The sequence below is a fragment of the Wyeomyia smithii genome, chromosome 2, assembly GCF_029784165.1.
Source record: "Wyeomyia smithii strain HCP4-BCI-WySm-NY-G18 chromosome 2, ASM2978416v1, whole genome shotgun sequence".
Classification (NCBI taxonomy): Eukaryota; Metazoa; Arthropoda; class Insecta; order Diptera; family Culicidae; genus Wyeomyia; species Wyeomyia smithii.
In genome coordinates, this window is record NC_073695.1 from 18,675,900 (window position 1) to 18,691,816 (window position 15,917).

Consider the following 15,917-nt stretch of genomic DNA (forward strand, 5'->3'; position numbering starts at 1 on the left):
TTTATACAGGTTTCCGTTAAATTTATTTTTTAAAGTTTTCGTTAATTTAATATTAGTATCACCTCCTTGGTTTGCAACGTAGCTTTCAGCTATTAAAGTTGAGATCATTAGCTTAGGGGCCATGCAATTTCTGGTTCAACTGTATATTAAAAGTATGCGTTCTAAACAAGCAGAAGAGTGTGGATTTATTTAAAAAAATAGTACGAGGGTGGTATCCAAGACACGACCGCATGTTTGACGTAGGACTACGATAGTTTTATATTCAATTTAGAGAATTCACCTTTGTTCGATTTGACCACGTTTCACTTTCGACACGGTTCGACTTTGGCACACATAAGCCAAAAACGAGCGGTTATGTTTAATCATAATTTATAGTTTTCTTGTTTTGCTTTTAACCAATTCAAACTCATCAACCACCAAAAAAAAAGCCGCTTTGTCCATTATGCTGCCGCAACCGAAACCAAAATAGACATGATCAAAGCAGTACTTAATACCGTGCTATACCTCTAATTACTCGGAAGGGTCATATCAAGTGTCTAGGTCGCGTTCCAGATACTTTCAGATTATTGAGCCTAAATCAATCAAGCGACACCTCTAACAACTTACAATCCTAGAACTAGTTCATTGGTGGCCACATATTGTTGAGGTCATATGCCACCAGAAAGTCATAAAAAGAAAAGCGTTTACTTTTAACATGGTCCGATTTTGACAACTGAAAAAATTTTGATTATTTATTTGAGGACATCTAATTGAGAAGAAAAAAAAATACTGTTTTTTACATTGATGAATACCTTTCATCCTAATGCAGTCAAATTTCTTCAACACGCGAAAAGGCAATTTTTTATATAGGTCTTAATTAAGAACGATTTAGTAGAAAGTAAACTTCCTTTCATCTTCAATTGCGCTTGTGGATGATAGCTCACTCACCGATTCCAAAGCAGCATCATTGTCAGTTTTTTACAACTGTGTAGCAAAGATGTCAGATAAAAAAATCCTGTATTTAAAAGTTCGTTGGAAAAGTTATAAAAGTAGTAAAAGTTATAAAAGTTAGTAAAAGTTAAATTTATATTTACAAAAAAATTGAAATTGACAGCAGAACCAGGAAAAATGAATCAGTTTTAAGATACCAATTAAAAAACAAACAACACAACGCCATCTTTGAAAGTCATCCGTCTGTTTCTTTCAAAAATAAACCTAGCTCGGTTTGATAAACAACATTAACCTCTCCAACTTATGTTTGCATAATGTTGTTCAATTACAAGTCCGGCAATGACAGGTTGTGTTCATATGTTTTGTATCTTTACACGGTACAATTATGAATGTTTAAAACCTAACGTCAAGGTGCATATGATTTGGGTTTTCTCTACACACCAAAATCTGAAAAGAATTTTCAGCAAAATAAAATACTGAAAAAATCAGTAAAAAATATTCTTGCTGATTATCAGCATTCAGAATTCTGCTTACCGGAAATCAGCAAATTGCTGGTAATTGCTGAATTTCTGGCAACTCCATCCGTCAAACTGTCAGAACAATCGCCATTTTGTGCGTAAAAAGTTAACAAAACTATAGAAAATTAAAAATGAGCTTATAAGCGTATGTAGCATGGATGTGAAATTTAAAAAAGCATTGCATGCGCTAAAATAGAATAATTGTGTATTTTCTAGGAATTTGGGAATATCGGCAATATACTGTAATGCAATTTCTGTTACCAATTAGTGGAAGGTTGTGTCGATGGGCTACAAAGACATTTGAAAGTTCATACTGATAATTCAGATTCAAAATCAGATAACTTTAAAATAAATATTCGCAATGTAAAACATTTGTTTTAATAAAATAACAAAAAACAAAAGAACGTTCTGTGTGTTTTCTTACTTTTGCTGAGATACATCAGCAAAATCATGTCAAATGCTCAAATGCTGAACAGGCAGCAATTTATTCAAACAACTGATTTTCAGCAAAATGGTGTCAAAAATTCGACGTTTCGATTTGCTGATCGTTTCAGCGAGAAAGTTTGCTAATATCATAGCTGATTTTTCAGCATGTAGAATATCAGCAAAATTTTGCTGGTTTCCAGCAATAAAAATTTAGTGTGTATACCACAACCGCGTAATGCAACTTGGATTGTCATATTGAAATAAATTTATTTAACTGGAAACATATAACCATCAGTACAGCATTAACGAGCTATCTGAATTATCTGTTTAAAAATCTTTACGAAGCATATTGGTTTTCTATTGTCTTTTAAAAAGCTTATAGTTGGTCATTTAAATAAATCTGAGAAAAACAGAGAATAGAATTCATAAAGACAGCAGCCCAATGCAACTTCTAATTTTAGGAGTTTGAAAGAAGTTTTTATCATTAAACATGGATATGAAAATCACTACGGTTGCAGTTCAAATGCCATCTACTCGTCACGACAACCAAAAAGAAACAAGCAACGGGGTAGCAAGCTTCTGATTAGTAGAATGTCCACGATTTTTAATTCAACTTTTGTTCAAAAGATATTTTAATTATTATATAACAATCTTTCGCAACATTCTACCTGTCGATTAAGACATCGGTGTTTGAAATCTGTTCAGGGGTAGTAATACAATAAGCACTTTAAAACGATGAGAAAACATCTATTGCAGCTAAATAAAGCGAGCTCGTGATTCAACTGAACTTTTAACTAATTTACTGTTCAATGTACAATGTACAATGATATACCAATTATTGTATGCTTGGCAACCGTCGTCGTTCGATCGAAGCATTGGTGGTCAAAATCCGTTCAGTTGTAATCACATATTGGATGCAACATCCAACATCGTAATATACTGTTGCGGACAGAATTATTTTATCCCCGGCCGCACAGCGAAGTGTGCAAACACGCACCACTGTACGTCGACAGCAGCTACATTGTTTCCACTTGGCTTGACTGCACACAAATGGCAATCGAGTGCTACTGCACTGACGACGAGCGACCGTCTTCTTATACATGGCTCGGGGCAGTACTGTTGCCTGTGTCAGCATGTTTTCCTTCAAGACATCAGTTTCAATAACATTCTCACAGCAGATCGTTTAGTTGTCTGATAAAGGAGGTTGTTACGAACTTTCCAAAAAAGCTTCACTTTCAAGACATCAAAATAGTCTAGGCTCATGGAAGCAAATATTAGTTGACCTATTGGGACGGGGAGACTCTGTCAATTTTTTTTTGCCACTGAATAGAGGTTGTCATAGCAGGCAGTTGGTGTCCACTCATGAAGTCTGTGCCAGGAGTGCTCGCATGTGATTGGTACATTGTTCGTGAAAATACGACCTTGAAACTTTTCATCAATTTTCACTGTTTAACGATTAAGTAACAATGATATATAAAGCATCACGAAATTGTCCATCATTTTATCAATCCAACGACATATTGATTATTGTGATCCATCATGTGGTTACATCAGTATTACCGTTTGAAATCTTTCATTCCGACGTTACATCCTGGTTTTTAGTTTCCTCAGAATGTATCTCGATATAGTGCGGTTAGACGTAGTCCTACGTCAAAAATTCTCACGAATGATCTGTAATGGAAACTTGAAATTACCATCCCGCTTAATGGTATTCAACAGCTCAGACCAAGTTAAGTCATTTGTTTCAATGAATCATCCGGACAAAAAGTTTTTTTCAAGCGTGCGAAATTCGTTAGACAGCCCTTGTCAGTCAGTTACTGTTACGAATTTGGGGAATTGTCGCATCAAATCGTTCAAATTTTTCAATTTCACGAACGATTTAAGATTACTTAAAGCTGCCATTTTTACAACGGGATCGGTGAAATCGCACCTCTTTGCAATTTGTTTTACGAACTTTGAATAGAAATCCTTACAAATATTTCGAAACGTTCATTTTCGCACTGCGTTCAAGTCACATTCCACTTCTTATTCATCGATACCTACATAATCTTCATGTTGTTTTTTTTTGACAAAACTTTGAAAATTGTATAATCGAATCGTACCTTTTAAATTGATTTCAGTTCGTCGGTATAACAAAAAAATCTGTAAAATCCGTATTTTTTGCAATATTCTGTAATACAGATTCTGTATTGCTCTTTCAGCACAAAAATCTGTAAAATACATAAATCTGTATATGTGGCATCCCTGAATGCCAGATGCTTAATGGTAACGGTCAACGCGTGAAAGATTCTTCTTATTATTCTTCTGAGATTCAACAAATGAAAAAAAAATTCGATCGCAGTGAGCGTTGCGACCTGGAATCGAAAACCATTCAAGAGAAACTTTCAAAAGGTCCTATCTGCTGTGATCAATTTTTTGATCGATCACTTTCATTTAATCACCACAACTTATTAAACACCTTTTAACACACTCTATTTGCACGGGTCGATAGCGGAAAGATCACTCTAGCCTTCTGAACGAAAACCATGCTTGGGAGAGTTACTAAAGCTGAACCATTACCACAATGAAAAGACGCTCCGGAAAAACGATGAAAGCAGAAAACTTGAGCAGTTTTCAAAAATTCTGCTCATTACCACACAACAAAATTAAATATCTTAAGAAAATCAGGACAAATGCTAAAATATAAAAAATAAATCAGGACGCCCAAATAGAACTGCAAAATCAGGACATGTCCTGCTAAATCAGGACGGATGGTATCCCTACTTCACGGTGAAATATATTTCTCGCCAAACATGTGAAAAGGGCACATGTGCCATATGTAAACAAGCCAAATTTTCTCGTTTTTTGATTAATACAAGCGAAATTTGCCCTTACCAATAAGCTTTATTGATAAAAGAATTCACTCTTAATCAAACAATCTTATTTGTACGGGTAGATTGAGCTTGTATTCATTGAAAATCGTGAAACTGTGGCTTGTTTACATATGGCACATGGGCCCTTTTCACATGTTTAGCGAGATTTTACTCTCATCCTCACTTCACTTTTTGAGACCTATTCCCGATAGGGAACCTGTATACTAGAGAAATGACACGACACTCACCGTTAAGGCAGCTGTTAACATCAAAACGGATAACGGTAATGCAAAATTATACAGCTCGCTCGTTTTGATGTTGACAGTTGCGATTCCACCTCAAGTAGTCAGCCTATACACCAGAGAGACGCCGAGACACTCACCGTTAAGGCAACTGTCAACATCAAAACGAGCGAGCTGTATAATTTTGCATTGCCGTTATCCGTTTTGATGTGGGGTACGCGTACCCCTGGGGGTACTCGAAAGCCTTCAGGGGGTACGCAAAAGAAAAATCAGTAATGGCGGACCAAGCAATTTTTCTCCATAATACTTCATTTGTTGGTCAATCTAGCCACTAAAACATGACTGTAGCAATTAAACAAGCTACAGTTTAATTTAGAACCTTAACTAGACTACGACAACATGATCTACCATCACTCTCTCCCACTCTGCAAGAACATTCCAAGCCAGGAGGTACAATCGATATGAAAAATATCGACAAGGGGTACGCGGACAAAAAAAGGTTGAGAACCGCTGCTCTAGTATACAGGTTCCCTAGTTTTGATGTTGACAGTTGCCTTAACGGTGAGTGTCGTGTCATTTCTCTAGCATACAGGTTCCCTAACCTCAAGTGAGGTGACAAAAATAATCTCCGTGAAGTGAGATTGCCAGTGAAGTGAAATTGAGAATTGGATAAGTGAAATGAGAATGTTTCCCAGCTCAAAAAATCCCAGGAAGTCGATTTGTCCGTTGTTTGGATAACACCAGATTTCGACGTTTCCTGCATTTCTAAAACATTGGCATCAAGTAAAAAAAAATTGTTTCTCCGGTATCGAAAATTTCAAGAACAAGTGTGCATTTTTTTCACAGGTCAAAAAGTTGAAGCTTTGGGGCACAAATCAAATTCTGATTCGTTTCGTTATTAAAAAATAAATCCAATATTTATCATTAGATTACAAATCAATCAATTTTCATGACTTATCCCATTCTCGTGGAATCATTTCACCGTTCAAAAAGGTCGAATTCCACGCGAAACGTCGCTTATTCCGTTTTCACTTCAGTGGTGTGACATTCAACATAAATAACCCAGATTTTACGGCAGATGTCACTTTGCGACCTTTCATCACTTATGTGAGGCCCGTAATAGGTCTTTATTCACTCCACTCTGATTTCACCGTGAAATGACTCCCGTAATAAGCACCAATACCCTCCATCCACTCTTCCGGTACTCGTTCTTCCACCCAAATCTTGGCAATGACCCCGTGCACGGCTCTAACCAATGTTTGTCCACCGTACTTCAACAGCTCGCTGAGAAGTTGGTCCACTCCAGCAGCTTAATTGTTTTTCAGCCGGCGAATCCTCTCCTCCACCTTCAGGAGGTCGGGGGCTAGAATGCTGTTGTCTTCTGTTCATGCACCAAGACCAGTTGCTATACCGTCCTCGAGCTCTACTGCATCGCAGTTCAGATGCTCATTGAAGTGCTGCTTACACTTTTCGATCACCTTACACTCATCCGGTTGCCGTCCAAGCACCTACATATATCGGTTTGCGGTACGTACCCTTTACGGAAGTTGTTCTGCTTTTTGTAGAACTTCCGAGTTTCGTTAGCTTGGTACAGCTCTTCCATCGCTACGCAGTATTCTCGCCCATGTTGCGTTCTTCTCTTCGACTAACTGTACGTATTCGTCGTTAAAGCAGTCATTTTCATGAATCGAAGACCTTGTACCTAGAAGAGCAACAGCAGTGCTACCTATGGCGGATTGAATTCTCCACCAGGCATTTTTAGGAGTAGCTGTGTTAAGCTGCTCTTCCGCGGGTAGTGCAGCCTCCAGGTTTTGTGCGTATTTCTTTGTACTGAGGTAGGTGCGAACGTTGAAGATTTCGGAAAAAAACCTGCCGCCGATTAGAACGTGGTTGATTTGATTCTCTGCCTGTTGATCGAGTGATATCCAGAGTTTTTTTTGGATATCTAGTGTTGCCACGCCCGGAACCTTCTGTCCTGTCCAACAAAGTTTCTGAAGCGCTACGACGTCGAAGTTGCGTGGATGTTGCTCATCGTAGATTATCCTGTCGTGTCCTGGAGAACAGAGGAGTTTGCAGTTCCACGTTCCAGCCGCTCCTAACATGGAGATCAGACGCTGTTTTGAGCCGCACCATTTAGTAAACATACGCTCGTGTTGGTGAAGCATTTTCTCTACCTCCGAAGTATGGTTAACGCGCCAAAGATCGCGTCGCACCTTCTCAGTTGTGTCCATGTTTCAGCTGGCAGTCTATTGTAATCATATGACTCGTGGAGGGGTGAGATAGGAACATGCAAGGGCCGAAGGTAAGATTGGCGCTCCATCCAGGTTGTCAACTCACCATTTGAAGCTAAACCTGTCTCTACCAAACTGGCATATATATTTGTTGTCATAAGAGAATGGTTTTAAAAGGGTAAACCAAAGATTGGACCCTGATAGACAAAATGATCTCTTTACAATCCGGCTCAAATTCAGATTTCAAATAGATTCAATAGTAACAAAGAATATCAGTTGTTGAGCTCAATCAATTAGAATCTCGAGCAAGATCGGATCTAGTATTATTTCAAAATTAAATATTAAAAAATCCACTTTTCAAAAATATGTGCTAAAACTACATAATGGTTGTTCGAACTTGGAGAAATGAAGAATGAAAAAGTTGAAATTCTTTTTTTTTTCCTGAGCCGGCCGAATAAATTGTTTGGCTCTGAAAATATTTTTACAATAATAGGCACTCAGTTCGGTAAACGTGATTTTTGTGTCAGCACAAATTTCTGTGTGCTAAAGAAAATCTAATTTTGGAAGTATCTCCTGAGCCGAGTGTCTATTGATGTATTTTTTGACGAAATCACTGTTTGCAACTTTGCCCAAGATATCACATTAGTCAAACAAACCGTTCTAGCTCTAAAAATATTTTTAATCATCAATACCCGATTTATGAAGGTCTTTTTGCTGTGACGAGGTGATGCTAAATTTTTGGAATCGCATACATGGCTCATTTATCATTCTCTGAAGTTTTGGTCATTCGTGACGAACAATGTGAAAGGTACATAATACAAAATTTTCACGGCAGGAAGGAAAGAGTTTTATTTAAGACTAATGTAATTATTATTTAGACCAGCGGTTCTCAACCTAGGGTACGCGTACCCCTGGGGGTACTTGAAAGCCCTCAAGGGGTACGCGGAAGAAAAATCAGTAATGGCGGACAAAGAAATTTTTCTTTATAATACTTTGTTGTTCTATCTTGCTCTTAAAACAAGACTGTAGCAATCATTGTTTGACCAGAGTTCAATTTGAAACCTTCACACTTAGATTTTATTGCCAAGAACTCAACAGCTGATAAATTCAGCGAAATGTTCTACAAGTTTTCGGCAGAATTTTCAAGAACTTCGGCAAACGAAGTTCAATATCTGCTGGTTTACGGCAGATCGATATATTTGCCGAATGTTCGTCGAAATTTATTGCTGACATTTGTTAAAAAATTCGCCGAGCTCCATCAGCTGTTGGGAAGTTTGCCGAGATAAATTAAGTGTGTTAACTAAACTTCCACAACATGATCTACCACTACTCTCTCCCACTCTGCGAGATCATTCCAAGCCAGGGGGTACAATCGATATGAAACATATTGCCAAGGGATACGCGGACAATAAAAGGTTGAGAACCGCTGATTTAGACAAATGGGGCCAGTCTAGCATCGAATCTGGAGCAACGTATTACGGTTCCAGAGAACCAGATCAGATTCAGAGACAACTTTATCATGCAACATTCGGAGAAATGTAGCTTAAGCATAAAGGTGTACCGCAGACAGACGTCCAAGCTGAGTTCCAAACTTGTGTAAAGTTTTTTGTAGTAGCAATCCGTAACCAGATAGCGCTACCAGTACCGCCAGCCTCGTACAGCAGCGAAAAAAAATGTATTGTAGCGATAAGGTCACCAGGCGGCGCTAGTATACAAGTGATTTGTAACGCAATTTACTTTGAAAATTTACACGGAAATTTTGATCAATGTTGTTCATGTTTGGACGTCTGTCTATGGGTGTACTTTATACACACATAAAATTTATTGGTGGGTCTCGGTAACTTTTGCCGAGAACGGCACCACTGAGTGTTCGGTTTAAAAATTATTGACAGCTGTCACATTTTTTCGTAAATTTCGGTTCACCTAATTGAAATTTCGGCACAAAATATCCGTAATCTCGGTAGTGATAGCTCGGTATTATTTTGTGCCGAAATTTCAGTTAGGTTGAGCCGAAATGTACGAAAAAATACGACAGCTGTCAATAATTTTTCAACCAAATACTCAGTGGTGCCGTTCTCGGCAAAATTTACCGAGACCCGGCAATAAAATTCAAGTGTGTAGTTTAACTTCGTTCTCTAATTGAAAAGGTAATTACACCAGGAGGCTTTTGTGGCTGTCAAACTCCATACATTTTTCATCTACCACTCATTGATTCTGGTACCAGCGTTTCTGGTACCCACTTTTTGGTTGGTTTGCAGAATGAATTGGTAGGCAGAATGTTGACGTTTATAGGCCCCTGAATTACACACTCAAAATCTATTGCCGGGTCTCGGTAATTTATTACCGAGAACGGCACCAGTGAGTGCTCGGCTTAAAAAATAATGACAGCCGTCACATTTTTTCGTGAATCTCGGTTCGCCTAACGGAAATTTCGGCTCGGTAATATTTTGTGCCGATATTTCAGTTAGGTTGAACCGAGATTTACGAAAAAAATGTGACAGCTGTCATTTTTTTCAACCAAGCACTCAGTGGTGCCGTTTTCGGCAATAAAAATTTAAGTGTGCAAATAAGGGCTCCTGCCCCAGATCACTATGGACTCACCTTTAGTCTAACCAAAAGAAAGGCCCAATTTCCCCTTCAAGGTCGAATGGTGAAGAAATACAGGCACTCAGGCAGTGGAATTACTTCATCAACTATGGGCTTTTAGAATCACTACTTGAATAAAAGCACGTCTGTATACCTTCAGTTTTAAGATCAGAATGTCAGCACGGCTGACAGTTTATTCAATTTATATTCGCGTTGACTGTGTTGCTGGTATTTGTTTGGTTTTTGCATGCGAAAAAGAAGGAAGGAAATATTTTTGCTTTTGTCATCACGCACACTTTGACAATTACATATGAGTGTTCACGTAGGTGCGAACAGCCTTTAAAATCTCTTTCAACGTGAATAACCCGAATTCGTAAAGTGCGTTATTCTCTCTTGTATGCTATAAAGTGCTGTTAATATTTTACGTAATTAAATATTTATAGAGAGGCGTATGCCATAGTAGTTAATTCAGTAAAACATTTTTTTGTTCGCAAAATACTTAATTCCTATCATTACATTATCATAGTAGCAATCTGTTTTCGTTTCAGTTCACCCCGCTTGCGCAAAGCAGCATTTCCGGCCGTTCCACTCGTTTGATCGTTTAGACTTTGACTTAAATCTGGTTGGATATCGTCAGGATCTTCGGGGTCCTCATCCCCTTCGTAATAATCGTTTTCATCGATGCACATGTTGTGCAACACACAGCATGCCATCACGAACTTGCACATTCGTTCTCCTTCGAAGAAATCCAATCGCATAAGCTGTCGGAACCTATGCTTCAGAATTCCAAAAGCATTCTCGATCTGAACACGGGTTTGAGTATGCCTCAGATTGTAGTTCTGTTTTTTAGCCGACAGGTTGCCAGAATACGGGGTCAGCAGATATTCTCTTATTGGGTAAGCCGCATCACCCAATATGTGGAATTTGTCCTGACATATCGCAGCAATTTCCTCGCTGATCGGTGACAGCGAGAAAACACGGGAGTGATGTATCCTCGACGGAGATCCAATGCACACATCAAGAAATTTGCAGTTAGCATCACAAATCCCTTGCAGTGTCATGAATTTCTCATCATGCTGGTCGGTGTTTCGTTTTTTATTCGCAGGCTTACGGATGGAAATGTACAACACATCAATGCATCCGATCACGTCCGGGAACCCTGAAATCTGTTAATATACTGTTAATATAAGACTATATCTAAACGATATTTTATATGAAACCTACACTATTGAAACTTTCAGCTACACTTTCCTTCTCTGCTGTTGTTTGTGGTACACGAATGATATCTTTAGAAATGTCGTAAAAAAAGTTCAGGATCTGATTGAGGTGCCTAAAGAACGTTGTCTCAGCCATGTTGAACAAAGTTCCAACTTGCCGGTAGGAGCTTTTGTTAGCCAAAAACCTTGAAATAAAAAAAAAAATAGAGCAATAGGTTAATTGTTCAATTCCAGTGAATGGAAGAAACAGGTTCTTTAAGGACTGTTAAGGTAACAAAAAACAAATTGATTATGGTTAAACATTGTCAAAATCTTCAATCAATCAACACGTGAAAAACGACCTTCATTTTGTAAACATTTGGCACCTGTTTACAAAATGAAGATTTACTGATCGGAAACTTCGATTCAAAATAATTTAAGGAGTGTTTTTGTGCACAAAAAAAGTTTTCATACATTTGGATGAACGAACCCTTACGCCCTACATTTTAAACTTCTGTTTCCGAATATGCACAGTAATCTAGTGGAAGATCAATTCAACCTTCCCTCTCTACGCACACTCATGATTTAGGAGAAACAAAGTAGCTCGGCGTTGAAAAAAAAGGCCAACGATTTCTTCCATCTAAACCTTGATGCTGAGATGAAAAATATACAAATATCGTAGAATCACGCACTGTTTTTGAAATAATTTGAATATTCATCAGCTTTCATGATAATCGTATTTGAAGTTCACAATGCAAAAATTAATCTATGCCCCGCCCGCGTCACTAAGGTACAGCAAATTCGATATTAAAGAAACACACTTTGTGTGTGAAAACCCCTGAGCACAATTTTCCTAGGAGATCACGTAAGGAATTTACAAACTAAATACAGGGTGCTAAGGACCTCACTTAAAATCCTTCAAGGGGTGATAGAGGACCCTATTTTAAGAAAAAGAATTACTCTACGCATATGGCTAAAATTTAACTACTGCAGAGTTATTCACTTTTTCAGTTTTTGGTTACGTTTGCCTTTAATGGGGTCTAGCACAAGAAGTGTAATAGCTACCACAGTTGCCACTTCCATAGAGTAGAGAGTTCTCCAGGTACGTTCGTATTAGTGCGATGTTTACGATTTATTTTTTGTTAGCTGTAAGAATTTTTTGTCACCTGTGAGAACTGTCATCTGAAAGAGAGCATAAAAAACTACCGAGTTTGATTCACACTCTCACAAATTTCAATATACAGTGTAAAGCGGGCCGTGTCGTAGTGTTTGTGTGTTTTCGCTTGGAGAACTCTATATGATCACTGGTGTTATGAGAGCGTGGTACATTTTTTACCATGGTCGAATTAGATATTTTTCCAGAAAATCGCGCAGATGGTGGAACGTTATGTACGCTTTTTTAATGCGTTCTGCCGTTGTTGCACCCCTTGTCAAGCTGATGCATTTAATGTTGATAGGGCGTGATGGAGCATTAGATCTCTCTGAAACTTTGGTTCTTTGTCCGAACCACGGCAGCGATGTCGTCTTATGTAAACAGGCGACTATAATCCTGTTCTTATGCACTTTGGAGATTGAAAGGTCTAGAAGAAACGCCGCAGCCTTGGATATGTCGATTCTTTCGAACGCTTGCTTTGGGTCTAACGAAAATACAATCGTGTGACATCCCTTCCGCCATATTTCATCGAGAATTCTGATACCTTATGTCGTTTTCGTTTTCGCGGTGTGCTACACTTTTTCCGTGCTATACTTTGCAGCTTCAAATAAAACATTTTCAGTGTCATTGCATTGGTATGCGTAATAATGGGATAGCTGTCAATTCGTTTTGTTTTGGTTATAATCGCATTCGTCATTTTGTCTTGTTTCCATTTCATATGTCCATCTCGCAAATGTGCTGAGAAAAAATTTATCTGACACTTTACCACGTGGAACGAAAACCAAAACAAACCAGTTTTGACACATACGTGTGAATGTGTTGGTAACTTCCTACAGGACACTCTGTTTTTTTCGGGTGTCATCAGTGACAGAAAAAGTGTAGGGAGAGACAGAAAAAGGGTAACACGAAAAATCAAATAGAACATTTTCGGTGTCAAAAGTGTCATTTGAGTGTAGTACACCGCGAAAACGAAAACGACATTAGTATTGGGTCTATTTGGCTTTCCAGCCGGTTCAAAGGGATTTCAGCGTATATTTTGTAGATGCTTGTGCATAAAGTTATACCACAGACAGACGTCCAAGCAAGAACAACATTGATCGACAATTCTGTGTAAATTTTCAAAGAGATTTGCGTTATAATTCACTTGTACACTAGTGCCGCCTGGTGACCTTATCGCTACATTTTTTTCGGTGGTATACGAGGCTGGCGTCATTGGTAGCGTTATACGGTTAATAATTGCTACTACAAAAAAACTTTACACAAGTTTGGAACTCAGTTTGGACGTGTGTCTGCGGTTATACATCAAGTCTTCACTTAAGTGTCTAGTATCAATTTTCATAATGTTGATAATTATTTGTTTTCACAATTAATGCTCTAGCCGGAGAGCCACTTTACAGAAAAATGGTCCTCTCGAGCCTTGATGAAGAATATAGATTATTCGAAACGTCGGTGTAAGAGAAAAATACCGTTTTCTTCTTCACATTTTAAAGACTGCGAAGCCGGAAAAAACTCCTCTGGTTAATATATAGTATAATAAATATCAGAATTTACTGAACCGATCGGCGTAAAATTGTAAAGGGATTTGGGGTTTGGTAAGAAATGAAAATTTGTTTACAAAATTTGTTCTCGAGATCAAAAGCTAATTTATGATACAGAACTGAGAATTTTATCGTATTTTTGCCATACCCACTGCATTCAATTTATCTGCTACCGCTACTCAAACCTACTCATCACATAATGAGAACATTTTCAGAAAAAACGCTTTTTTATCCGACTTTAAAAAAATTTACTAAATAGGAATGTTTTTATAGGTAAAAAATTCATTTAGTTCAACTATTAGCCAAAATGGAAACAAATTTTACCAAAGTAATGAAAAAAAAATAAAAATAAATAATTGTACTTAATAAAATGTCATAGAATACATTTTATAAAGTTTCAACGATTCTCATTACGGTGAAATTGTTTTTTTTTCGAGATTATTTTAACGAAAATTTTAACTACAATGTATTTTTGCAGATATCTTTTTTAAGTTCAGTCAGAAATTATATTTCATTAATTTCCTTGCCGCTGCTGTGCGACTCCTTGTCAGGGAGTAGGGAATCGCACTACATCGACAACGATCGCTCCTATAGACCCAAATCCACATTACTTACCAGAGAAATGCCAACATTTGGTCTTTCGCAGGAGTATTTCTGCGACCAACTCCTAGATTTTCTCGATAGAACTGAGGATTGGAATAAAGTCGTATAATTTTTTCTGCTGTGGTCCTCTTTACTCTGAAATGCTGTTGAAACTGTAAAAAACAAATTTTAATTGTTTTAACTGAAAAGTATTATAGTTTCACTATAATGTATTAAAAAAACTCTAATTTTGCTCAACGCTACGAATAAATTCCGATCTTCAAATAGAAGCAAATTTCTTCATGTACTATCAATAAAAAAATTTTTTTCTATTTGAGAAAACGTATTCATTATTACCAAAAATTAGAGCAATTTATTTACAATGAATATTTAAAAATTTTAATGCAGTTCTCAGTTGAAAACCATTTTGGATCGCAGAAAAGCTCACGTAAATTTGTAGCTTTTGTAAATTCAGAAGTTAAGACACACAAAAGTTAAACTACTTTTTATGTTTAAGAATTTGTAGGTACATCAAAGTATTTCGATCCCCTAGGAGATTTCTTGTGGAGTCCATAACTGGCTGAAACAAAAGCAAATTGGTTATCTACTATTCCAGCTATTTTCTTCAAAGCATCGAAAAAATCCGTGGGGAAGAGAAGGTTTGAATCAGAATTTCTTAATAGAGGAATTGGATGTAGAAATTTCGTCAGGTTTTGCATTCGAACGAAGCAGGAAACCTGCCGAAGAAAAGTAGTCCAGCACCGTACATCCTTTTGTATGTTCGAGAGTCATTTTCGTACATACCTCTGCATCCGTATATTTGTCAACTACGTCGACGACAAAATTCGCCACCCGTTTCCTCTTTCTTCTCGGTGGCTTACCGAAAACAGCTATTAAAGCACTTTCGAATTCAGGATCGGAGTCCGGATCTGAATTCGGTTCCATTAAATCCTGCACAAATGAATCTGCTGCAGCAGATATTTTTGGTACTTTTCGTTTCATGATTTTATTGTACGAAAGCGAGGAATAGCTTTCTTATTTTGTTTTTATCAACACTAATCCTGTAGAAACCAAATTTATAATCTACGCGTAATTTGACAGATACAATGTAATATACACGAACATCAAAATAACTGCAAAAATAGTAGAAAACAATTCAACAGGTGTATATTACACACTTAATTTATCGATACAAACTTCCCAACAGCTGATGGAGCTCGGTGAAATTTTTAACAAGTGTCAGCAATATATTTCAACGAACATTCAACAAATCTATCGATCTACCGTAACCAGCAGGTATTAAATTTCGTTTGCCGAAGTTCTTGAAAATTCTACCGAAAACTTGTTGTTGTGTTTCCACAAGGGACAGTGAAATTAACACTCAACGATACGTTCTTATAACTATTAACCGCGTAGTTAACGAAATAAAATATTCAACGTTTATTACCCAGATGCTTGTAAAACAATATGGTCGTCTATACCGGATGACATTTATGTTGCCGACCGGGCATCTGTCACAGTGACAGTCTTGCTGTCATGGAAGAGCACAGCGGGCAAACAGGGAACGGTGACGGTGTTCCCAGTTCTGCTCCAGTTGCTTCCAACACTTGTAGAACATTTCGCTGAATTTATCAGCTGTTGAGTTCTCGGCAATAAAATCTAA

The 15,917-nt window shown here is 37.6% G+C and overlaps 1 protein-coding gene across 1 annotated transcript; it reads right to left on the minus strand.

The window, feature by feature from the left end:
* Positions 1-9,936: 9,936 nt before the first annotated feature.
* LOC129722232 (putative nuclease HARBI1) lies at positions 9,937-15,364 on the minus strand. Its single transcript, XM_055675528.1, has 4 exons — positions 15,059-15,364; positions 14,288-14,427; positions 11,010-11,187; positions 9,937-10,951 (listed from the first exon to the last, which is right to left on the minus strand). Exons 1-4 carry the CDS (start codon positions 15,254-15,256, stop codon positions 10,298-10,300), a joined length of 1,170 nt encoding a protein of 389 aa, XP_055531503.1. The 5' UTR covers positions 15,257-15,364; the 3' UTR covers positions 9,937-10,297.
* Positions 15,365-15,917: the final 553 nt, after the last annotated feature.

What these genes read in the sequence shown, in the direction of transcription:
- LOC129722232 (XM_055675528.1), bottom strand. Translation starts at nt 15,256, where the DNA reads ATGAAACGAAAAGTACCAAAAATATCTGCTGCAGCAGATTCATTTGTG. An exon ending in ACAAATATACGGATGCAGAG is followed by an intron (nt 14,428 to 15,058) that starts GTATGTACGAAA and finishes TGTTTTTTACAG; the next exon opens with TTTCAACAGCATTTCAGAGT. An exon ending in TAGCTGAAAGTTTCAATAGT is followed by an intron (nt 10,952 to 11,009) that starts GTAGGTTTCATA and finishes GTATATTAACAG; the next exon opens with ATTTCAGGGTTCCCGGACGT.